The sequence below is a fragment of the Dissoconium aciculare genome, assembly GCF_010015565.1.
Source record: "Dissoconium aciculare CBS 342.82 unplaced genomic scaffold K489scaffold_13, whole genome shotgun sequence".
Lineage (NCBI taxonomy): Eukaryota > Fungi > Ascomycota > Dothideomycetes > Mycosphaerellales > Dissoconiaceae > Dissoconium > Dissoconium aciculare.
This window is the reverse complement of record NW_022984963.1, coordinates 146,067-168,489: the sequence shown is the minus strand read 5'-3', so window position 1 is coordinate 168,489 and position 22,423 is coordinate 146,067. Positions and strand designations below refer to the sequence as shown.

The following is a 22,423-nucleotide window of genomic DNA, read 5'->3' as shown; positions in this document are numbered from 1 at the left end:
CTTTCTCTTTGTCGTCATGTGTGTGTTCTGAACCTCTCACTTCACCGAATTCACACATCATGGCTATGTACGACACCAGCTGAGCTCCTTTACCAACGTTACCGGGCTCGACAGACTCGACAGTCACACACATTGACTGCGTAACCACGGCCTTCTTCCCATAAGCGTCTTACAGCTCGTAATCACTAGGGATATACCAACAGGATCTGGAGCAACTACCCACAAATTTCGAAAATGAGCACCAGCGAGCTGCGAAGAGCAGCCCGAATCATCCTCATCGGAGCACCGGGAGTTGGAAAAGGCACACAAACGACCCGCATGCTCAAGCGCTTCCCACAATTATCTTCAATCAGTTCCGGCGATCTTTTGCGCGACAATGTACGAAATCGGACACCGCTGGGTAGGTTTGCTCCTGGAGGCGCATTCAAGTCCGCTTGCAGAAGCTGACAACGCCCAACACAGGTATCCAGGCAGAGGCACTTATGGCGCGCGGCGCTCTCGTGCCAGACAGCATGATTCTACGCCTGATCCGCAACGCCCTGACAACTCGAGGCTGGTTGATTCCCGCCGAGGGAGTTCAACCTTTCACAGTGAACTCGATGGCAGCATCAGTGGATCTTGAATCTGCGCGTCCCGACGCCGACATGGGATCCTCAGGTAGCGGTTATATCACAATCCCACCTTCTTTGGAATCCGAATACCAATACAGCGAACATCCTGATGCCAGCTTCATCCTTGACGGATTTCCCCGCAATGCGCCGCAAGCTACACAGCTCGAGGAACTCATTCCCGTTAATCTTGCAATTCATGTTCATACACCGTTTGAGATCATACAGGAGCGCATGTCAAATCGCTGGGTACACCCAGCCAGCGGACGCATCTATAACACCACATACAACGCGCCAAAGATCGCGGGTAAAGACGATGTCACTGGAGAGCCGTTGGTGCAACGGGCGGACGACAAGCCCGAAGTCTGGCAGGCGCGGCTGAAGACATTCGAGGATAGCAGTCGCGATCTCTTGGAATACTATGCTCGGAAAGGAGTGCTGTGGAAGGTTGAGGGCGAGAGCAGCAATGAGATTACCCCGAGGATATTCGAAGAGTTCGAAAAGAGGTTTGGTGCATGACGGCGATGCGCATATTGTCCATGAACAGGCGAAGCCGATTGGAGGTTTATGATGACTTTGGGCTCACTTCGGGCGCACTGGGGCTATGAGAACAGTACAGGTGCGCGGCGTGAAGGTTTATTCGCCTCGAGCTGTCTTGTGTTGCTACGCAGATGATCTTGGATGCTGAATCTTTTGCAGCAAGGGCATTCTCGCATGATTGAGCAGGTTTACATGTCGGGAAATAGAGTCAATCGCAAATTGATTCATCACACACACTTGATTCTTGACCGGAAAGTGATCTTGTGCAAGTGGCATTCATTGCCCGAGAGAACTTGACATGTTCATCTCCAAGCCAGGTATCAATCAGATGAAGTCACAAGGTATCACGTGTCGCAGAAGTCCAGCATCACCATCTACTAGGCAGATAGGTACCGCTTGATCCTGCGTTTCAGAGGTCATCACCAAGAGGGCTCTGAAACATGCCTAGGTAGGTAGTCAAGTGATGCATGGTTGCTCCTGAACGCGGCCCATCACTGACCTCCAGCTTACTTCCATCCACCACAATACCTAGGTACTGATTATTTGCTTCGAGTTCATCCTCCAAACTTCTCCTAGCTTGCGAACTTGTTACGAGTCGTCAACTACTGCCTAGATACTTTGCAGCCTTGGAGGCCATCGTTTGAGCGTCACATAAGCCCATGGGCCCGGTCAGTGTGACTCACGGCCTCCGGCGATACCTGCTCAAGTGCGGATGAGGCTTTTTTTCGGACGCCGGTTACACTTGCTGTCTGTTCGGGCGTAATGTAAACCACCCATGGATCGAACGCAGCCCAGAAAATGCTGTCTCTTCATTTCAACATTCGGTTCGTGACAAGATCGAAGCTCAAGAAAGTTCTCTTTCTTTTCATCCAGCAGACCCGGCAACTTATCGATGACTTTCGAATTCTACGAAAAAGATCAAAATCCACAGCGATGCCAACTTCGTCTTCTCAAATCATGATGCAAGGACCTATTAATCGATCCTCAGTCTTCCGGTTCATGGAATTACCTCAAGGTCAGCTTGCCTTTGCACAATCGCGGTGTAAGCCGCTTTGTGGCTCGCACCATTCACTAACAGCATACTGCAGAAATCCGAGATCTTATCTACGATTATGTTCGTAACGACCGACCGTACGTGGTCGACGATGGAATCCGACATGTGACACATAAAAAGTGCAAGCGTGAACCGCATGTTTCAGTCTTGAATCGCCTCAACACGAATCTCCTCCTCGCATCCCGGCGGGTCTATAATGAATACAAGCAACATGCAAACAAACATATCCTGCTTGTGATCCAAGGCCATCCAGGCAATCTAGATAAATGGTCCCTTCCCAAACACGAGCGTCACAAGGTCGCGGCGATCAGCAAAATCAAAGTCATTCTCAGCGGAAGTCACTCGGGCGATCATGCGCTATCATTGTTACCTCGTTGGTATAGAACCGTCTCTCGCGGCATCACGAAGCTCTGTGCAAACAAAACGCTCCAGCTCGTGGTCCCTCTGAACCTCTGGGATCTCGCGGATCATCCCGATAAGCACAACGATATCATCGAGCTAGCACGCCGCTTCACACGTATCCGCAACGTCTCTACGCTCACAATCTTGCTCAATCAGTCAGCATATGACGACTTACAAAGTTGGAGTTGCACCGAGCACGTTCTAGTTAACCGCTGGACCGCGCGAGATGGAACCTGGAAGGAGCAGCATTCAATTACGGTCCAAGAAGCGAACGAGATCTCCTGCTTGGTGGAGGACGAGAAGTGGGCGAAGTACAAGAATGCTCCATTGGGAGCGATCGTCTATGACGAACCTACTACTTCTTCTCAATCAAATATGCAGGCGGGCTCTGAAATCTCATCTACTTGATCGAACGATATACGGGCTAGCGATGTCAAAATCTCGCCAATCAGGGGCGCGAAGCGGAATACTTGACGCCACACGGAGCGATGATACCCGAAGGACAGATTGAAAGGGAATACTGATCCTGTCGAATGCGTTGGATGGAATATCCAAAGTGTTGTGGGAACCTTTTGCATAGCTAATATTCCTACCGGGCAACATCACAACAGCAGACTAAGCCACGGTCTACTCGAAAAATCAAAACTCACCTCACCCCTAGGAAAATCCTTCGTTTGATGAACCTGAATCTTACGCAGCGTACAACGTCGCCGAAAGCCCCTGCTGTGTATAATTCGCCCGATCCACCACGATCGTCAGATTATCCCTGCGATCCAATCCCCACGCCGAGAACTGCTCACGAATCGGACCATTGCCCCCTCGGAATTCGCGATCCAGCGGGACATCGAACGTGCTGGGCCCGTAACTCCGGAGCGACTCATAGCCCGGCGAATACTGAACCTGCTGCGTCGTCTCGAAGAACTGTCCCTGGACGCCCGCGTCGAAGGCACATGCCTGGAATTTGATCCCCGATTGCACATTCGCGGTCGTCTGGGTGATCGTCAGGCAGTTCCCGGTTGCCGGGTTGCGCACTTGCAGGTAGTTGTTGTATTGCTTGTAGCAGCCCCCGTGGCTGCAGGACTGGCTGGTTTGCGTACTCAGGCTCAGGGAGGTGGAGTTACAGGTGTAGAGCTTGAAGGCCGTGCCGGGCCTGGAATGGTCGATGGTGCCATTCTTGCCGCTGCTCGCGAGAATGAAGGTTTTGCTGCCGCTGATGGTTGCGTTGGCGGGCAGGGTGGCGGCTTCGAAACCGGGGCCGTTGTAGGGGAATTCGTTGCCTGGGTTCTATATGCAATGGGTCAATTCTGTTTGTGTGTGATTATCTCAACTATCCGGGGAATTTCTTTCTATTGCAATTGGCCCTTCGTTCTCTCGAGACAATAACAGAAGAGAATGTATCTCAATCTGGACGTACGTTATTATACCAGTAAATGCGGGCGCGGTTGCTCGCTTTCCAACCTTCGGGCTTGAATGGCTTGCAAGTCACATCGGGAGCGGCCGCGAGGGCAGTGGAAGCCGTCAGGGCAGCAGCGACGAGGGCGTTGATGAATGAAGGCATTTTCCAATAATGATATTACTTTCCGTGTCAACAACAATGATTTTCTTGGCCAGAAAAAGAAACCGAGAAAGATGAGAAGTCGGACGTCTCACGATTACTATATAGAAACAAATCTCAGCTTTCTCCCTCGTCTCGCCTAATTCTCTCGCCTAATTCCCTCCTCCTCCGCCTTCAATCCTACAAATATCCTCCGCCCACCGAGTGAGGCTTGCGTTAAATCGCGAACTAATGCGCAACGATCAGCGCACATGCGTAGAAGGACATTCGCCAACACCTTCGATCCCGCGCGCTTTTCTCCGCCACGAGGGCAATCCACAGGCGATGAAACGACTCAACAGCTTTTCTCGCGCCGAGTTAGCCGTGGTGCTGTTGCAGAGCAATGTAGCTGGAACGAAACTCTCAGGTCACAGTTCTACGAGTATAGGTGCCGTGTTCACTCCACTTGGAAAAGCTATATTGTTATTAAGTGATGTGTTGATTCCAAAGGTTGTGAACAATGTATGCTACTGCGTGCCCAGGTATTATCATAGCACTCCAGGGCTGTACCATGCACGCATCGCACCACCGCCTGAGTAGCAAGCACCCTCGAAGCTATACATACACACTGCCTCGGTAGACTTACCGGGAGGGTTTCTGCAGGCACTGGACGCAGGAAAGAGGACGAAGGATGGAAGGAGAGGCACGCGACAAGTACTCGCCACGGTACATGGCATACATTACCTACCTACTGCACCTTGCACGCTTCCTCCGACAACAAGGTTGCTCAACTCCATTGCTCAGGGACAATACTGTCTGCTGTGAGTGGCACTCGGGCCGTATGTTAATTGAGATGTTGCCGCACCTCATCAATGACGACGAGGGAGAGTCAGGGCTTGGGACTTGGTCCGTGTGCTGGGAGTGATGAGAGTAGTGATGATGACCCTATCAAACAGCACGACGATGCTTCAGGTGGCGTGCGGCCTTCCTGTGTGGGTGGGAGAGAGTGAGCGAGAGAGCCTGGGATGATAGAACTGTGTACGGTGAAACGACGTGAGCAAGAGAGAGATACCCGTGGACTGCTGATAATGACACCCGTCGTATGGGTTGCGGCATCGGTGGTGATGAGTGTCTGTCTCTGTCGAGAGGGCGGAATCGATGTGTGCGGAGGCGAGCAAGTGGTGACGCCACCGACGCGGTTGCTGCCGAATCTGGGGCTTTCGATGGGTATTGTGGTATTGTATTTGAAAGCAGCCCTGGAGAATCCATTATCGATCCATCTCGGTCTAGTGATAAGTCGTGATGGTCATACATCTGCCACCATTGTCAGCCTTTTGATTCCGTCTGGTTTGACTCTCTTGTGCATCCGCCACCTCGTTCATTGCTATTATCATCCGGCGTTCGCCTTCACATTGCGTGTGTTCCCTCCCTCCTCTCGCACACCCTTCTCCATCCATCTTTTGAGAGGTCACGCGAGAACATGGTCTACGGTCGGAGTCAAGCGTGGCGAGTGGCTCTACGTTCAACATCTCGCCAATATAGCACAGCCAGGCCATCATGTCTAAGATGTCAGACCCACCTCTCCACTCGCACATCTCCAGCCCTCCTTGCGCAAACTGCACGGCCGCTGCGCAGTGATCTTCGCGCAATTCTGCAGGCCTCACGAGACTTTTCAGTATCGCCTGCGCGGAGAAAAGAGGATAAGCCCGCTGGATCGCCGGACGAGGTTGCGGTGATTCTAGAGGAAAAAGCAGAAGATGTGGCAAAGCGGGCACGGCAGGAGAGCGAAGCTCTAGAGGCGAAAGGCAAATCGTCCGAGCCTACACCTTTCCCCGGCGGTGATGGCAAGGCAGCTGCCGCTGGCGCTGGAGGTGGAGACAGCGGCGACTCGGGAGATGGACCAGGCCGGAAACGAAAGAACCCAGCAGGCAAAGAGCTTGCTCGGCCTCAAGTACCCGATGTATACCCACAGGTCCTGGCGATCCCTATAGCGCAACGACCGCTATTTCCAGGATTTTACAAAGCCATCACCATCCGCGATCAGGCCGTCATCTCCGCTGTGCAGGAGCTTCTGAAGCGAGGACAGAGCTACGTGGGCGCATTTCTTCTCAAGGACCCGAACAGCGGTCAAGACGTCATCAACCACCCGGACGAGGTTTACGACGTCGGAACGTTCTGTCAGGTCACAGGCGCGTTCCCAGCAGGACACGGCGATGACAAGGCACTTCAAGCTGTGCTATACCCCCATCGCCGCATCAAGCTCAGTGAACTCATCCCGCCGAACAAAAACTCACCCATCAGCGTTGCAACCGTGGAGGCTCCTGCAGACGCTGCGTCGACATCAGAGGTCACCAAGCCTGAAGAGACAACACCACCGACCCCGCCAACAACCCCGACGCCCACACCAACACAGGCTGACGAGAAGAAAGGCGATGTTGTGGCCAGCTTCGAGGAAGCCAGCGCAGAGAAAGGAAAGGAGCTAGATCAGTCGCAAGCTGTGGTTCAGCCCAATGACTTTTTGCGGGAGTGGCCTGTCAGTCTGGTCAAGGTTGACAACCTGGCCGATGAGCCATTCGAAAAGAAGTCGCCGACCATTCGAGCCTTGGTGTCCGAGATTGTCAACACTTGTAAAGAGATTGGCAATGTCAACCATCTCTTCCGTGACCACATTTCTGCATTTGCCATGTCCCAGTCGGCAGCCAATATCGCCGACGAACCTGCCAAGCTGGCCGACTTCGCCGCCGCCGTATCTGGCGGCGACATGGAGGAGGCGCAGAGCGTGCTTAATGCCCTGAACATCGAACAGCGTCTCAGCAAAGCACTGGAGTTGATCAAGAAAGAGCAAATGAACGCGGCGCTTAGCAGTAAAATCTCGAAGGATGTCGAGAGCAAAATCCAGAAGCGTCAGCGGGAATACTGGTTGATGGAGCAGATGAAGGGAATTCGAAGAGAGCTCGGTCTTGAGAGCGATGGAAAGGACAAGCTCGTTGAGAAGTTCAAGGAGAAGGCCACCAAGCTGGCCATGCCCGACGTTGTCAAAAAGGTGTTCGACGAGGAGGTCAATAAGCTTGCCCACTTGGAACCTGCTGCCAGCGAATTTAATGTCACTCGGAATTACCTCGACTGGTTGACTCAGATTCCTTGGGGTCAACGGAGCGCAGAAAACTTCGGAATTCAACACGCAAAAGACGTCCTGGACACAGATCATCATGGATTGAAAGACGTCAAGGATCGTATCTTGGAATTCATCGCGGTCGGCAAGCTCCGTGGAACAGTAGAAGGAAAGATTCTCTGCATGGTCGGCCCGCCAGGTGTCGGAAAGACCAGTATCGGCAAGTCTATCGCGAGAGCATTGAACCGCCAATACTACCGCTTCAGTGTCGGAGGTTTGACGGATGTTGCTGAGATCAAAGGTCATCGAAGGACTTATGTCGGAGCACTACCTGGTCGCATCATTCAAGCGCTGAAGAAGTGCCAGACCGAAAACCCCCTCATCCTCATCGACGAAGTCGACAAGATCGGCCGCGGCCACCAAGGTGATCCTTCCAGTGCGTTGCTAGAGTTGCTAGATCCAGAACAGAACAACTCCTTCTTGGACCATTACATGGATGTACCAGTCGACCTTTCAAAAGTGCTTTTCGTCTGCACTGCAAACACCACAGAGACTATTCCACGACCGCTCCTGGATCGTATGGAGCTGATTCAATTGTCAGGATACGTTGCCGATGAGAAAATGGCTATTGCGGATCGATACCTTGCGCCACAGGCAAAGGAAATGAGTGGTCTTAAGAATGTGGACGTTCAGTTGGAGCAAGACGCGATTACTGAGCTCATCAACAAATACTGTCGCGAGTCTGGTGTGCGAAACCTGAAGAAGCAAATCGAGAAGGTCTATCGCAAAGCCGCACTCAAGATCATCCAAGATCTGGGAGAAGACGCTTTCGCCGAAGAAAAGGCGCTTACTGAAGAGGGCAAGACGGCAGCTGAGGAGTCCAAGAAGGATGAAACCGACGCCGCAGAGACTTCCGCAAACATCGAGAACGAGACAACCGAGAAGCCTCGCATTGCCCTGAAGGTACCCGATTCAGTCAAGGTCTCCATCGACCAATCCAACCTCAAAGACTACGTTGGCCCGCCAGTCTTCACCTCCGACCGCCTCTACGAAATCACTCCCCCTGGTGTCGCCATGGGTCTCGCATGGTCCCAAATGGGCGGCGCCGCCATGTACGTCGAATCGATCCTCGAAGCAGCCCTCTCACACTCCACAAATCCATCCCTGGAACGCACCGGTAACCTCAAAGCCGTCATGAAAGAATCCACCCAAATCGCCTACAGCTTCGCCAAAGGCTTCATGGCCAGGCGATACCCGGAGAACCGTTTCTTTGAGAAAGCCAAAATCCATCTCCACTGCCCCGAAGGCGCGGTCCAGAAGGACGGCCCCAGCGCCGGTATCACCATGGCTAGCAGTCTCCTCTCCCTCGCCATGGACCGCAAGCTGGACCCCACCATCGCCATGACCGGTGAATTGACCGTCACGGGCAAGGTCCTACGCATCGGCGGTCTCCGCGAGAAGACCGTCGCCGCGCGAAGAGCCGGTGCGACCATGGTCATTTTCCCCAAGGACAACGTCAGCGACTGGCTCGAACTCCCCGAGGTAAGTTTGCGCATCATCCCTCTCCACAATATGGGTCTCTCTTGAACTAGTCTGTATACTAATAACCCTTGTTTCCTAGAACATCAAAGAAGGTATCGAGGGCAAACCCGTCGACTGGTACTCCGACGTCTTCGACCTCGTCTTCCCGGACGTCGACGCCGCGCAGGTCAACAACCTCTGGAAATCTCAGCTCGCGAAACCGGCCAAGGAGAAGAACGACAAGGAGGATGACTGATGGAAACCAAGAAAGGAAGTTTCATCTTTGATCTTCTGGTTTCGATGAACATGAGAGAGCGACTTCTCCGCTCGCACAGCTCCCCCCGGGGAGTCATCCCTGTATAAATGTATACTGTGGAAAACTATTTGGGAGATCTTGGTGGTATGTGCATATGAAATCTCGCCGGTCCGTGTCTCCTCGCGAATAGAGTGAGGGGGAAGGATGCGCCCGTCGCTGTCGGAGTGCATGCAATTGTGGTTCGGAGGGTAAGAGATGGAATGCATTTCTCAACTACCTAATCATGTATTTTGGGTTTCTACCAACATTTTAGAGCCAGGCACCAAGTTTCGCATATCCTTGCATGTCATCTATCCATCTCGGTGTGTAGATAGTAACTCTTCTCTCTCCACTCTCTTCTTACAAACCCTCTGGAGTAAATCTCCGTGGTTGGATCTGTTTGGTCGTCCCTATTATATAGCGCGGGGATGTGCTCCAGAACTCCTTTCGAATTCCAAGTTTGGGAGGGAGGAGGCTGTATTCGACGTATGACTTCGGCTTTGCTTGTCGTAGACTACGCTGTATGTTGGCTGTGCCACACCCGGCTTCAACATCATGAACACCCAAAAGTCGCGGATTGTGATATGGTGCGCAACACGTTACCGATTTATATTGTCCATGGGATTTCCAACCCCCGATTCGCGACTAATTAATTCATCATCTATCTTCCTTGATCTGGCCCAAAGTCTTATCGTTCGTTCAATGAGACGATGGACCCTCCACCCACAGAATGGTTCTACCGCAGCCTCGCCGCCCGCGAAGGAGCGGACTCGGCGAGCGAAGCTGAGAAATTCCGACTCAAAGTGGAAGATGTCGTCCGGGACTTTCGCGCCGACATTGTTCGCGAAAAGGAAATGGAGCTTCGAGGACGGGGTGCGAAATGGGCGTTGGCGGCTGCGATTTGGAGATTGGAGCATCCGCCAGTTCGGAGATGGTGGGCTTGTCCTGAGGAAGATTTTGATGCGATGAAGAAGGGCGATTTGTTTGAGGGAGTCGGGCTTGAGGAGTGGTGGAGGGGTCTGGAGGCGCTCTGGAAGGAGAGATATAGAGCATTTCATGGGGAGGACTTGCCGGAGGGAAAGATGGTTTTCGAGGAGGTTTGTCGTGAGGCGCGATCTCAAGCGGAGATGACAAGGGCGATCAGTCCCCATGTCAGGCGCTCGCTTTGGGCAAGAGTGGACGCGGCTTCGAGGCTGCAGGCCGAGAGATTATTGGAGGCATTGAAGGTTCTGAGTCGGAGACCTTTCCGATTCTTGGATTTACCCGTTGATCTCCGGAGGTGTGTATACGATTATGTCGACCTTGAATGGAAAATTGAGTCCTCACGGCAAAGGTCCAAGCTAAGTGCTGCGCCGGCTCTGCTTCATTGCTGCAGGACCATCCGCGATGAACTCCTTCCCATGATGACGCTTCGAATGAACCTCGATCTGTGGCCGGATGAGGACTTCGCGGACAAATTGTTGGAGTTCTATCGTGCGTCTGGCGGAGCGGCTTTTGCGAGACCTCTCAAGAGGGTGCAAGTGTCCTTTTCGTCGCGGCGCCCGGGAATAAGTCACGATGTCATATTTTCTCTGAACGACGGACGACTGAAACACACGAGCGGTATGTATCAGTTTCGGAAGAGGATCCGCGACCTTCCTGGAGGAATCGTACTGGAGTTGGCAAAGCTGGTTGGAATTGCAGAAGCTAGGCGAGAGAAGGAGAACTTGCAGGGCGAGATCTTGATTTTGGCCGTCGTAGAGCATTTCACGCGTTTCGATTACCTTTTGCAGCCGGAACATCCGCAGATGAGGCAAGTACTTTGGGATTGGCAGCACGCGCCGTAGGCTTGAGGATAGAAGGTCTAGGCTGTGACTCACTTGTTTTGTGGTTGAATGAGATGTTGATCAGACCAGGTTATGAAACGATGGTTGCCGCGACGTGCCGGAGACTGAAGGTAGCTAGGTATGGAAGCCTGGAGGTGAAAATGGAAGAAAGTGAATGGCGTCCATCATTCTCACGGTAACAACCTGTTCTTCTGATTGCTCTGCACTGACCTGCTTGCCACGCATACTTTTGTACAGCGAAGGCCAACTCTTCATTGGTATCCTTTACGCAACATCGGTCGATACAACATCGAGTTCTACAACATTGAGGTCTACAACATCGAGTTCTACACCATCGATATCACTCATCATCTGGGCTTGGATGTCCAAGCTAGAGCAACTCCATCAGAGATGTCACAGTCACCACTTGCGAGACGATCTGATAGCACATCCGTCTACACATTGCCTTTGAACGAAAGAAAGCAGAGCTGCACGCCAGGCTTATTGACAACAACCGGTATGTTGTACGAAGGCACGTTTGCAGAATGGCTACCAGTCACTGGAAGCCGCTGCCACCTTCAAACACCTCGAAAACTCTGTGAAGCGGGCGAGAACTTGAATTGTGATGACGACGACGAGACTTGTTCTTGCAAGCAATATGATTTGAACTCGAAAAGGAAGTGGATATCGGAGATGCATCATAAAATCAGTCCATATTTGCTCGATCGCATCCCTGATTCGGCGTGGCAATCCGAAAATGCCCTTTTCACTGCTTTGAACAAAGTCAGTTCTCCGTTCCGAATCATGGACCTTCCACCAGAACTTCGAGATCTCGTATGGAACGAAGTACGTCCATCCTGGCGCGCCGAGCTCTCGGGTGTCAAGTTTATTGTCAGCCCTTCCAACTGTCCAGAATTACTTCAAGTCTCGAGGGCCGTCACCAGAGAAGTCTCCGCTCTGATGGCATTTGACATAAAGTTTCACGGCTATCGTGAATCTATGCGTCAATCATCCTTCATTGTGCTTCAGTGATATTTCGCACGTCATGCAAGCGTTTCACCACTCAGCATCGTGAACCAGCTGTCGCGGGTCCGCCTCTTCTACTATCAGTCTCATACGACAACGAATGAAGTCGAACTCACAATTACCGGAAACTCAGGTTCGAGATCCATCAAGTGTCGGCGCCGAGCGAATTCTCAGAGCGCTTGGCAGAACTCGTCGCCACAGAGCCACGCCTGGATGCAAGAATTGGTTGAGGCATTGAATCTCAACGTGAGGGCGCCTCATCTTAAGGGTCTGGCTCTGTTCAAGGTAGCCGAAACCATGCACAATCGACTAAGCCAGACAAACGATCTGGGACTGAGTGCTCGCCGGGTGCTTGGAGTGTGAATTTGCTGTCCAACGAAGGCGCATTTCAAAAGATTGAAGACCGTGACGAAGATAACGCTAGTGGCTTGGAGGACCCTGGTCTTGTTTACGACGATCGTGGAGAGGATGTCTGTGGTGTCTATCGATAATGCTCTCGATTTACAAAACAGTGATTTCACAGTTGACAAACGACGAAATACGGCAAGGTGAACATGAGAACGACCGTGAAGAACGATAGCATACAGGCTGACTGATGCCGTTCAATGCGATTGGGAAGATTTCGATGATGCTATCTTGATCTCGTGGGTGGCTGGGTCTGCTGCGTACTGTTGAAGCAAGCTTGGAGCGTGATTTTCTTGAGCCAGGAGATCCGCTGGAGTCAAAAGTTATTTAGAAATGCAATCATCGATTCGGAGGAGATGTTTATCCATGTCTCTCACCGCGATTGGATTCTGATGATTGCAGAGCGCTTCTCCAAATGAATTTTCCGTCGAAGCTAAGCGCTGGCGGTTGATATGTACAAGCAAGCAAGGGATACGCCTCAACTCTCGCTTCGCTCCCATGATAAGTACCAGGTACCTTCAGACAGTGGATAAATACGACAATGGATAAACACGACAATGGATAAACACGACAATGGATAAACACGACAATGGATAAATACGACAATGGATAAACACGACAATGGATAAACACGACAATGGATAAACACGACAATGGATAAATACGACAATGGATCCCCTCTTTTACCCAACGGTAGTGACTTGCAAATTATCTCTCAAATTAGCAAGACTTTGACGACTTCGCGCAGAACTCACCTCAGCTGATATTTGCGAGACTCTCGGATCACACTATAAACGACTGTGCGGCGAGCTCCATTGCGAGAGAATCCAGGAGCGCAGAATCCTGACTACTTCCAATTGAGAATTCTGATCTCAAATTATCTTACAAGACATGTCCACGGAGTGGACATGTTCATCTGACGTTTCGGAGACTTGGTATAATATGGCGTGCAGACGCCGTGTGTGGCACTGCCCCCCGAAAACTTGCTCTAATAGGTCACTCGGACCCACAAGATTTATTTACACCTCGTTATCTTAATTCTCACAGTTGGCGATGATACGCAAAGCATTGTTGTGCCAATTCCATCAGCTACGACTCCTCATTAGATCTGTCCGATCCGCCGAGTATCGATTTACTTGGATACGACATGGCTACTACTCGAGCCATATCATCTGACGAGATGATACTGAAATTAAGGATGCGCCATTGTAAGCCTGGGACCATGAGTAGATCCGGCATGTTGTACGAGGGTACCTTTGCAGATTGGCCGCCGCGCGTTCAATCATCGTGCAAAATTACACAACTCAGTCATCTCTCCATGTTCTGTCAAGAATGGAAGTGTCGTACTGGGAATGAGTGGGTCTGTGGACAGCAGATCGATGAGATTCACATCAAGTGAGTTGCCGAAATGTAGCTTTATATCAGCCCGTTCTTACTCCGTCGAGTTCCATCGTCAGCATTTGAGTCTCCGGGAAATCTATTCGACACGTTAGAGCAAGTCAGTCGCCCATTCCGAGTTATGGATCTGCCGGCAGAGCTACGCATGTTCGTCCGGTCTTACACGTGTCTGTTTTGGAGCTTGGTCCTCATCAATTCGGATCGAGCTTACGAACCAGGCGGACCAGCGTTGCTTCGAGTATCACGCGCCATATGCAAAGAAGCTTCGCCCTTGATCATATTTGAACTGAAGATCAACGAATACGTTGGACTCAAGCAGCGCTACTACATTGCAAGTCTTCAGCGGCATCTGAAGCTTTGGAAAGACTCGCCCTCTCTTCAGATAATCAACAACCTGTCACGCATTCACTTCACCATTATAGCGGCTGATGACACAGAGCTCGAATTCAATCTTATCACCAACCAGAGTCATTGTGTGACGCTCACAGACTTTCGTTGTCGCAAATTCTCTGCTCGCCCGTGGCAGAAATGTGAGACAGGATTGGAGGCAAAGATACAGAGCAAAATTGAAGTCTTGAATGGAAGCCGAAGAGAGTCAAACCTACGAGGATTGCGCTTGTTCGAGGCGATCATTGCTCATGAATTGAATTGGTATCTTCACCTCAGTCAGAACATGTCCAGGAACAACTACACTTTCGCTATTGACGACGACGACAGTTACAATTCCCTCTGCGTCATGAATCATCATGAGTTTCGCGACGGTAGCGACTTGGAATAGTGACGATCCTCGACAAGATGGCTATGAGTAAAGTTAGCGACGCACTGCGGATGTGAGGTTGAACGTCTTTGGGATAGTTCCGCAGAGATGGCATGGGCGATATGTGTACCTCAGGCATTGTCAGACAATTTGGAATCAATAAGCCCCTTTCGGTTCCTGTAGCTCGTGTATCACAAGGATCTCGAATATTGGGCAGCCATTGAACTGTTGTACAATTGGTGCAGGTTTGTTACTACCAATTTGCAGCATTTAGACAGCTTTTTACAGATTCTAGTCAAGCTCGCCGCGTATCTCTCAAGCCTATCGGGCGTTGTTCAAAAGGATCTTTTGACCAAGGCAGCATGAACGACATCGAGCTCTTTATTCAGTGAGAATCAGGACATAAGCTATGCGATACTATCCGTCGTGATTACTCAACTGGAAATCCGCTTCCACGCTCCGCATCCGACTGCAGGCGAGGAGTTCTTCGCTATCTCGACATGCTCTGCCAGGGAGTGTTGGACGATTGGTTGACGCGTGTCTAAGCATCTTGCGGCTGGCAAAGGCTTCGAAACCTGCACGCCATCACTCAGGATTATCATTGTCCCCAGAATTCGGTTGATTGCAAAAGATGCAAATTGAGCAGCAGATTCCGTAACGATTGGGTCTTAGAGACGCGCCGATGGATCACTCCATACTTTCTGAAGCGCGTGCCTGCCGCAGCCTTCGAGAGTCCCACTCGTATTTTCGATGCGTTGAAGGCTGTCAGTCAACCATTGCCGATCATGGATCCTCCGTGTGAGCTCCGACAACTTATATGGTCCTCTTTCCGCCACAACTGGGTTCTGTGCGATGCTATGATTATTAGTTATGTATTCAGTGCGGATGATTGGCGAAGCGTTCCGCCTCTCTTGAGGCTCTCCAAAGTCATATGCAAGGAAGTTGTGCCAATCATGCCCCTCAACATAGATGCTGCTATACTTTCGGAAGAAATCAAATAGATCACTGGCAGGATTCGCTTAATCTTGAATGAAGAGGGGGGTCCTTTAAGTCTGATGCGATTTGTCGGTTGCTTGACGAGGCTTCATCTGACCACGATTGACCACAATATTGAGTTTTCGATCACGGACGGCGAAGGTCTGTCACTTTCAAAATGCGATCTTAACCTGTACAGAGGGCCAATATTTATATCAGCGAGCATCAGAGCTGATATCCAAGCAGAATTTGATGTGCTGAAGCACCGAGCCTTACCCAAACCCCAAAACGGTCTGCTGTTCGAGGCGGTCATGTCGGTCGAGAACATCATTACTGACGCTGCTGTCTTACTTCCCTCTGTGGGAAGTAAACGACGGTGCCCTCGACGTCGAAGTCATGTCCGATTTCCTACTCGCGGCAAAAGAAAGGAGTGTATTAGAGGCGATGGTCAAGCAGATAGAGAAGGATCGAAATTGGTTGGACGGGCATTAGGTAGGACAAGCAGGATGTAACTCGCAATCGCAGATAGATAGGCGATGGTCTCGGAGTTTGCGTCTGGAGCAAAACGAAGAGAGGCAGTGTGTCATTCTCGCTCATTTGTATGCATTATGCTGTGAGATAACAAAGAAAACGCATGTGAATTTTCACACCAGATGAACATTCAATCATGAGCAACGCGCCTACCCCAGTTTACACCTGGGCATCTTCCGTATTGTTTTGTTGTACATGTGCAGTTATGCAAACCATGTGACGGCGCGTGTGAAGGCAGAATTGCCAGAACGGTGTGCCTGCCACTTGCAAGGCACCTGGATATGTAGCGGAAATGGGAAGTGACGTCGATCGCAACACTTAGCAAGGCACTCTCTTCCCTTTTATCAATCAAACCTGTCGTTTTCACTCCAAGTTGTCATTAACCTGAAGCTGCAAAGCCTCCACGTTCCATTAACAAAAGCTTTGCTCACGATGGTAAGGAACGACAGCCTCAAGGACGATTTGATCGACAGTAACGTGCTGTTCGAGGGTAGCGACTGGGATGAGTGGAAAGAAAGCCTCTTTCAGCTCTGTCGCGTACATGATATCTTCGAATTTCAAGTCGAAGAGAACAGACTCGAAGAAGCACTTGAAGAGGGATGTACACGCGAGGAGTACATGGAATGGCAGGAACCTATCTTGTCGATTATCAGGTGTCATGTACAGCCGTCACTGATGAGCCGCACGTCCAAAGATTTCACACCGTCCGAGCTGCTGCCGGTTTTGAAAATGCTCGCAACCCCGTTCCGGCTCTCAGATATGCCCGAGGAGCTCCAGGTCCGAGTCTTTCGCTATGCCTTCCAACCGAGTCACTCCTACATCGGACCAGCTCTGAGGCTGTTCGCCTACAAGTTCCCAGCGTTGCTACAAAGTTCGAGCCAGATCCGACGAGCCGCCCTGCCGGTCTATTATGGGCAAACGACATTTGCGTCACGTTGCATGTCCATCACCGATGTGCAACAGCTGAAGCAGTGGGCCGCACTCGTCGCGGGAAGCTCGATCAGATACCTCACCCAGATGACAGTCACAGTTCCTTGGCAGTACGGGCGCAAGGCCAGCGGCAAATTGGGGTACCAAGCGGAAGCTAAGTACGTCTTCAAGTGGTCCCCGGCCGATGGTCTGCGTATGACCGAGACTCCGAAGATCAAGAAGGATGTCGCAAAAGTTCTTGCAGATCAGGTCAAAGCCACGGATAACTATGCGAAAGCCGTCGACCTCGGAGGCGAAGCCATCATCCTGGCAATCACTACAGCCCTCGACACGTGGACGCCGATTCATTTCCGACCAGAGCAGAAGACATCGACTGAGGGCGCCACTCCCGCGCAGTAGGCAGAGCTTGATTTGGAAGGCCGTAATCTGCTGCAATCAGTGATGCCACACACAGTACTTTGACCACGCCTCTGCGGAGCTCACTGCTGTGAAGATGAAAGGATGACATTGCTTCTCGATGCATTTTCGACTGGAACCAAGAAAATACGCGCACGAACCTGCTGCTAAGTACCGCACCGCCCAATCCAGACTGCAGTAACACTCCGCCTTTGGTAGTCCTGCAGTCTCAGGAATTTTAGCCAAGGCAGAGAAGGTCGCGGCCGTTTAGGGTTGGCAACATGACGAACATTTCCATGCGCACACAAGATTACTCCCGCTTTCCAGGAAGTGTGGCGCGGAGACATTTGAGGATGAGGATTGGAGGCGGAGGCAGTCATCTTACGAATATTCACAATGTACGGTGTGTAGGCAAATTGTACGAGCCTACCAACGTGGGTTGCTTGAGAGACAACGGCGCGAGTCAATGCTTTCTCCCACCATGTGTGCGCTGCCATGCAAATCCACCGTCCGCGTACCAAACATTGTTTTGAGATAGTCTATCGTACAATATAGCATCGTATGGGAGAACATCTTTGGCCTGTGCAGTACCAAGATGAGGTATATGAGGGGCCGACAACCTCGAAACGGTTTGGAGGAGGTCCCTGTTCACCGCGGACCCTGCCGCCGCAGGCAACCAGCGTTGGCCCGCAGCCCGCCCACACCCAACAACAAAACACACCACTGCACGCAGCGGGAGCTTCCAAGGTTTTGGGGGGATTGACTTGCAGTAGCCGTCACCGCGTCATGCAAACGTGGAGGGAGCTAAAGCACGACTGCCCTACTGCACATTATTTTCTACTGCTGGCTGCCGCTGCACCTCTGTGGTAGATGCGTCTGTAGCTTCCTCTTCACCCACCAGCCGATTCGTGTCGTGCAGAATACAGATCTCGCCGACACACACTACTACACCGCGTGCTGGACTCCTCCTTCTTCTCCCTTCACACACGTCCTTGCTTGGATACAACACACAACACACATCGCCATCTTTTCCTTTTGTCTCAATTGCAAAGTCTCAAGACATCAATCCCCTCTCTGTCTCACACTCATAGCCGGCGAATCCCCGACAATGGCTTATCCACCGCCCGCTTCATCATATGCAACGCCCAAATACCCGCATAACGCTATTCGAGATGTACCACTCTTTCAACCGCCAAAATCTCCAGCTTCAACCCACGCCGACCGCTCAGTTGCTATGGCGGCTGACTACTTCTCAAGAGGATCTCGCAAGCGCCCGCGATCCGACTCCCTCTCCTACGACTACCTGCAGTCTCGCAACACTCACACACACACTCCCAGCTGGGCTCAACTACCGACGCCTTCCGAAGACGGCTTCTCCTTCTCCTCGTCGAGACAAGTTAACGAGCGATATCGATTAGCCGGAGGGTACGACACACCGTCGATCCTTGCAACTTCTCAACACGAAAGGTCATTCCCGGCGGAGAACGCGAATCGGAGACGACTAAGAGACGACGACTTTGACGACGGACAACAACATTCAGAGTCCTCGCTCCTCTCAGGTCCGCTCGCGCGTGAGCGCAACGGCGTTGCCCGTATGCACACCGACTCCGAAGAAGGCTCACCTTCGACATGGACCGGGCTGGCCTTCAGCTTCGTCGGCAAGGTTTTCAATTTCGGTACGAGTGTAGTCAAGGGATTCTATGCAGGTGGTGGCAAAGGCTACGATATGAACGATTATGGACTCGTAGGATCGGATCTTCTACAAGCAAGTGCACAACGCCAGCGTCGTCAGCCTCTCCCGAGCCCACTGCCAGGTGCGTGGGAGGACGGCGAATTCCTTGGCGATTTTGAACAAGACAATCCGACCTTCACGCCATCGCCTAGCATGCGACCGGCGAACAAGCGCCGCCAGACCGACAAGGACACATGGGTTGTGGTCGCTCAGCAAGAACAAACGCCTACGACAAGTCATCCCTCCATGTTGCCACCGATCAACACTGCAGTCGCACATCAACCCGAAATGGAGAGGCCCGCCGCAAGCCGCGCACAAAATCGACGAAGCATGGCGCCTCTCCCCCCACGGCGACAATCTGGCGTTGCCCTCAACGGTAGTCCTCTCTCGATCGTTCCTCCGTCAGCACATCACCGACGGGCATCCGTGGCATCAATGCGGTCAGCGCATAGCCGTCATAATAGCGGCAACGGCTCTCCGTTGTCGTGCGTCAGCCCCGAGGCTGAGCGTTTCGCCCGTCGGCAGGCTAAGCAGGAACGTGCTACCGACAAGGCTATGTCAAGTATGAGCCGCAGAATGGAGGAGATGATTCGTCAGGCGCAGGAAGCCCTGGGCACGAAGATCTCGGTCGAGGGCAATGACGACTCACTGGAAGACGAGGGGTTCGTCGACGACGACGGTGAGGATTGGTGACGTGGCGGCGATATTCCTTTGTGAAGGGAGCGCCTTCACGTGTGAGCAATATTTTCCTGCTCCCGTTCCTTTGCTGGTCGGAGGAAAAAGCAACTTTTGGACTGAGATTTTTGCAAAGCCAGGCGCGAGATACCCAAATGGTTATTTTTCATCTCTGGGATTTGGAAGTCCCTATTAATGCATGCGGCTGTTGAATCTCATTCCAGCCTTGTTAAATTCTAGACAGTACTTTTTAATGATGATGATATTTTCTCCAATTAATTCCCGACGATGCCTACTCTGTTCATGTTTTCAGCAGTGGTTAAGCAGACCGAATAATGATACGCATCGGACCGCGAAAACACATCGATGAAGATTCATCTCCGTTTACACATTACCCTCCCCTTTCCTCCGACCCTCCAATTCTCCCCCATAGAACTGTTCAGCACCCGACATGAAATTCACTGAACATAAAACCCCTTCTGGCTGACCATCCACAGCCCAGTGGCCGTTGACACAACCAACGGCCCAATCAACCCTTTCCCAAACCTCGCGGTGCCAAAAACCAACCACTCGCTCACGAAATGCAGCCACGCGACCCCAAACGTCCACAGCGCCATTTCATAGACAGGTTGGTTCGCGATGTTGTAGGCTGCGTACAAGCGGATGATGCTCGTGATGGCGGTCCAGGTTCCGAAGGTTCGCGCGCTGAGAGCCGTCACGGGACTGGTGGACTCGAGGGAGGAGGAGCGCAGGGTTGAGGAGGGAACACCGGAGGGTTTGGAGGGAACGGTGCCTGAGTAGACTGCGCGGGTTCCGGCCAGCGAGGTGTAGGATTGGATGCTGTTCGCTAGAGAAACGACGGAGATCTAAGGAAATGGAATGGATGGGTCAGTTAGGGAGGTTCTCTTTGATGGATTTATTTAAATGGCTTGATTTGCTCTTGTGTTTTATGGAGTGTTCAATGAGAAAGACGCACGAATAGGAGCCATTTCGGCAGGTAGCCTTCTCCCGGTGGGAGGTAGGATGAGATGGCGTCGAATTGGGACATTTTCCTCTGCGTAATATCTACGAATGATCTTGAGACGCTGACTGTTAGGTGCTCTTGAGATTGGTGGAGTCCTAATTGATGCAAGTGAGGATCAAGTTGATGCGGAAGAGTTCACTTGGTTCAGGGACGTGCGAATCTCCAATGCTTCAGCACGGAACGAGTCCGAGTAGGAGAGAGGCAGAGAGAGCGAATGAGTGCCCAGGTGGGAATGGATGGCGCAAATTGGCAGCGTTTCCCACGTGAAAAGCGGGCGCGGCGGACTTGTGTCGGACTCGTTCCGTGCATGCTGCGTCGATCAGGAACGCGGAACTCAATTTGGATGTCGATGAACCCTGAGGCTCTATTCCACTTGGACACTCATTAATAATTTGAGGGGCGCGCTGCTGCATCATTGGATTCGTGTCCATGTGAATTTCGATAATTCCTATCGTCGTCCTTTCTCCTTCACATCACAGCAACGCTCTTTCAAGATGGACCAGCTCCGCGATCTTGACATTGATGTCGACCAGCTTGCCGTGCCCGCCACGCAAGTCTTTGCCTTCATTGGTCTGCTCTGGCTGTCCCTCAAGATCTTCTCCTTCTGGCGATTGATCGCATCGCTCTTCATCCTGCCTGGCATTTCGGTATGATCACGCATGCTCGTCCCTTCGATACTGACCGCGACTAACCTTAATCATCAAAAAGCTGTCCAAGTTTGGAAAGAAAGGCACCTGGGCTGTCGTCACCGGCGCATCCGATGGCATCGGAAAGGAGTTCGCTGTCCAGCTCGCCGCCAAAGGCTTCAACCTGGTCCTTGTCTCCCGCACCAAGTCCAAGCTCGACACACTAAGCTCTGAACTTGAGAACAAATACAATGTGCGCACCGCCGTCCTCGCGATGGACTTTGCCGCCAACAAAGACGCCGACTACGAGGCGCTACAAAAGCTAGTTGCGGACCTGGACGTGTCCATCTTGATCAACAATGTCGGACAGAGCCACAACATCCCAGTCCCGTTCGCGGAGACACCCGACGATGAGATGCGCAACATCATCACCATCAACTGCACCGGCACCCTCCGCGTCACCAAGATCATCGCACCCGCCCTGATCAAGCGCAAGCAAGGTCTGATCCTCACCATGGCATCCTTCGGCGGTATCCTCCCCACACCACTCCTCGCGACATACAGCGGCAGCAAAGCCTTCCTCCAACACTGGTCCTCCGCTCTCGCCTCCGAGCTCGCGCCCCACAACGTTCACGTCCAGCTCGTGCAATCCTACCTCGTCACCTCCGCCATGAGCAAGATCCGCAAGACATCCACGTTGATCCCCAACCCGAAGCAATTCGTCCGCGCCGCCATCTCCCGAATTGGTCGCTCGGGTGGTGCACAAGGCATTGCGAACACGAGCACTCCATACTGGTCGCACGGAATCATGCACTGGGCGCTTTTGACCTTTACGGGTACGACGAGTGGCTTGGTCATTGGACAGAACAAGACCATGCATGAGAGCATTCGTAAGCGGGCTCTGAAGAAGGCTGAGCGGGACGCGAAGAAGTCTACGTAATGGGCACTTTTAAGGGAACAAGAGCAAGGCGTGATGTGTACAATGGACAACGCGATGTAAATATGCTTGCTTAATGCAGAGAAACTTTCATCTCAATCACTCGTTGCTTGACTAGGTTCGCACAAGCCATTTCTAAA

General features: G+C 51.9%; 11 protein-coding genes across 11 annotated transcripts; 9 read left to right on the top strand and 2 right to left on the bottom strand.

Annotated features, from left to right (window-relative positions):
- Nucleotides 1–234: 234 nt before the first annotated feature.
- K489DRAFT_325308 (adenylate kinase) lies at nt 235–1,127 on the top strand (the record flags this gene model as incomplete). The annotated part of the gene is made up of 3 exons (XM_033601824.1): nt 235–400; nt 463–556; nt 662–1,127. 3 exons carry the CDS (start codon nt 235–237, stop codon nt 1,125–1,127), a joined length of 726 nt encoding a protein of 241 aa, XP_033456464.1.
- An 819-nt stretch (nt 1,128–1,946) lies between these two features.
- K489DRAFT_373289 (uncharacterized protein) lies at nt 1,947–3,012 on the top strand (the record flags this gene model as incomplete). Its single annotated transcript, XM_033603408.1, has 2 exons — nt 1,947–2,163; nt 2,237–3,012. The coding sequence occupies 2 exons, from the start codon at nt 1,947–1,949 to the stop codon at nt 3,010–3,012; spliced, it is 993 nt and encodes a 330-aa protein (XP_033456463.1).
- A 154-nt stretch (nt 3,013–3,166) lies between these two features.
- K489DRAFT_383650 (uncharacterized protein) lies at nt 3,167–4,215 on the bottom strand. The gene is made up of 2 exons (XM_033605662.1): nt 4,019–4,215; nt 3,167–3,888 (listed from the first exon to the last, which is right to left on the bottom strand). Exons 1-2 carry the CDS (start codon nt 4,160–4,162, stop codon nt 3,295–3,297), a joined length of 738 nt encoding a protein of 245 aa, XP_033456462.1. The 5' UTR covers nt 4,163–4,215; the 3' UTR covers nt 3,167–3,294.
- Nucleotides 4,216–5,618: 1,403 nt separating this feature from the next.
- On the top strand, nt 5,619–9,027 carry K489DRAFT_390632 (ATP-dependent protease La; the record flags this gene model as incomplete). The annotated part of the gene is made up of 2 exons (XM_033606618.1): nt 5,619–8,792; nt 8,872–9,027. The coding sequence occupies 2 exons, from the start codon at nt 5,619–5,621 to the stop codon at nt 9,025–9,027; spliced, it is 3,330 nt and encodes a 1,109-aa protein (XP_033456461.1).
- A 599-nt stretch (nt 9,028–9,626) lies between these two features.
- K489DRAFT_383647 (uncharacterized protein) lies at nt 9,627–10,986 on the top strand. Its single transcript, XM_033605661.1, has one exon. It carries the CDS (start codon nt 9,777–9,779, stop codon nt 10,890–10,892), a length of 1,116 nt encoding a protein of 371 aa, XP_033456460.1. The 5' UTR covers nt 9,627–9,776; the 3' UTR covers nt 10,893–10,986.
- A 64-nt stretch (nt 10,987–11,050) lies between these two features.
- On the top strand, nt 11,051–12,264 carry K489DRAFT_66036 (uncharacterized protein). Its single transcript, XM_033608814.1, has one exon. It carries the CDS (start codon nt 11,283–11,285, stop codon nt 11,901–11,903), a length of 621 nt encoding a protein of 206 aa, XP_033456459.1. The 5' UTR covers nt 11,051–11,282; the 3' UTR covers nt 11,904–12,264.
- Nucleotides 12,265–13,260: 996 nt separating this feature from the next.
- K489DRAFT_66203 (uncharacterized protein) lies at nt 13,261–14,685 on the top strand. Its single transcript, XM_033608815.1, has 2 exons — nt 13,261–13,697; nt 13,748–14,685. The coding sequence occupies exons 1-2, from the start codon at nt 13,655–13,657 to the stop codon at nt 14,476–14,478; spliced, it is 774 nt and encodes a 257-aa protein (XP_033456458.1). The 5' UTR covers nt 13,261–13,654; the 3' UTR covers nt 14,479–14,685.
- Nucleotides 14,686–16,395: 1,710 nt separating this feature from the next.
- K489DRAFT_412747 (uncharacterized protein) lies at nt 16,396–17,292 on the top strand (the record flags this gene model as incomplete). The annotated part of the gene is made up of 1 exon (XM_033607965.1): nt 16,396–17,292. The coding sequence occupies one exon, from the start codon at nt 16,396–16,398 to the stop codon at nt 17,290–17,292; it is 897 nt and encodes a 298-aa protein (XP_033456457.1).
- A 752-nt stretch (nt 17,293–18,044) lies between these two features.
- On the top strand, nt 18,045–20,121 carry K489DRAFT_383644 (uncharacterized protein). Its single transcript, XM_033605660.1, has one exon. It carries the CDS (start codon nt 18,398–18,400, stop codon nt 19,712–19,714), a length of 1,317 nt encoding a protein of 438 aa, XP_033456456.1. The 5' UTR covers nt 18,045–18,397; the 3' UTR covers nt 19,715–20,121.
- On the bottom strand, nt 19,842–20,971 carry K489DRAFT_362823 (ergosterol 28). The gene is made up of 2 exons (XM_033602671.1): nt 20,673–20,971; nt 19,842–20,562 (listed from the first exon to the last, which is right to left on the bottom strand). The coding sequence occupies exons 1-2, from the start codon at nt 20,742–20,744 to the stop codon at nt 20,155–20,157; spliced, it is 480 nt and encodes a 159-aa protein (XP_033456455.1). The 5' UTR covers nt 20,745–20,971; the 3' UTR covers nt 19,842–20,154.
- Nucleotides 20,972–21,109: 138 nt separating this feature from the next.
- On the top strand, nt 21,110–22,293 carry K489DRAFT_383642 (NAD(P)-binding protein). The gene is made up of 2 exons (XM_033605659.1): nt 21,110–21,367; nt 21,429–22,293. The coding sequence occupies exons 1-2, from the start codon at nt 21,215–21,217 to the stop codon at nt 22,284–22,286; spliced, it is 1,011 nt and encodes a 336-aa protein (XP_033456454.1). The 5' UTR covers nt 21,110–21,214; the 3' UTR covers nt 22,287–22,293.
- The last annotated feature ends 130 nt before the right edge of the window (nt 22,294–22,423 follow it).

Bases quoted from the DNA above. Each gene is read 5' to 3' on its own strand.
- K489DRAFT_383644 (XM_033605660.1), top strand. From the start codon at position 18,398: ATGGCTTATCCACCGCCCGCTTCATCATATGCAACGCCCAAATACCCG.
- K489DRAFT_66203 (XM_033608815.1), top strand. From the start codon at position 13,655: ATGAGTGGGTCTGTGGACAGCAGATCGATGAGATTCACATCAA. The intron at 13,698-13,747 runs GTGAGTTGCCGA...TACTCCGTCGAG, and splicing joins ATCGATGAGATTCACATCAA to TTCCATCGTCAGCATTTGAG.
- K489DRAFT_383650 (XM_033605662.1), bottom strand. From the start codon at position 4,162: ATGCCTTCATTCATCAACGCCCTCGTCGCTGCTGCCCTGACGGCTTCC. The intron at 3,889-4,018 runs GTACGTCCAGAT...CATTGCATATAG, and splicing joins GCATTTACTGGTATAATAAC to AACCCAGGCAACGAATTCCC.
- K489DRAFT_362823 (XM_033602671.1), bottom strand. From the start codon at position 20,744: ATGTCCCAATTCGACGCCATCTCATCCTACCTCCCACCGGGAGAAGGC. The intron at 20,563-20,672 runs GTGCGTCTTTCT...CCATTTCCTTAG, and splicing joins TGCCGAAATGGCTCCTATTC to ATCTCCGTCGTTTCTCTAGC.
- K489DRAFT_383642 (XM_033605659.1), top strand. From the start codon at position 21,215: ATGGACCAGCTCCGCGATCTTGACATTGATGTCGACCAGCTTGCCGTG. The intron at 21,368-21,428 runs GTATGATCACGC...ATCATCAAAAAG, and splicing joins TCATCCTGCCTGGCATTTCG to CTGTCCAAGTTTGGAAAGAA.
- K489DRAFT_66036 (XM_033608814.1), top strand. From the start codon at position 11,283: ATGTCACAGTCACCACTTGCGAGACGATCTGATAGCACATCCGTCTAC.
- K489DRAFT_383647 (XM_033605661.1), top strand. From the start codon at position 9,777: ATGGACCCTCCACCCACAGAATGGTTCTACCGCAGCCTCGCCGCCCGC.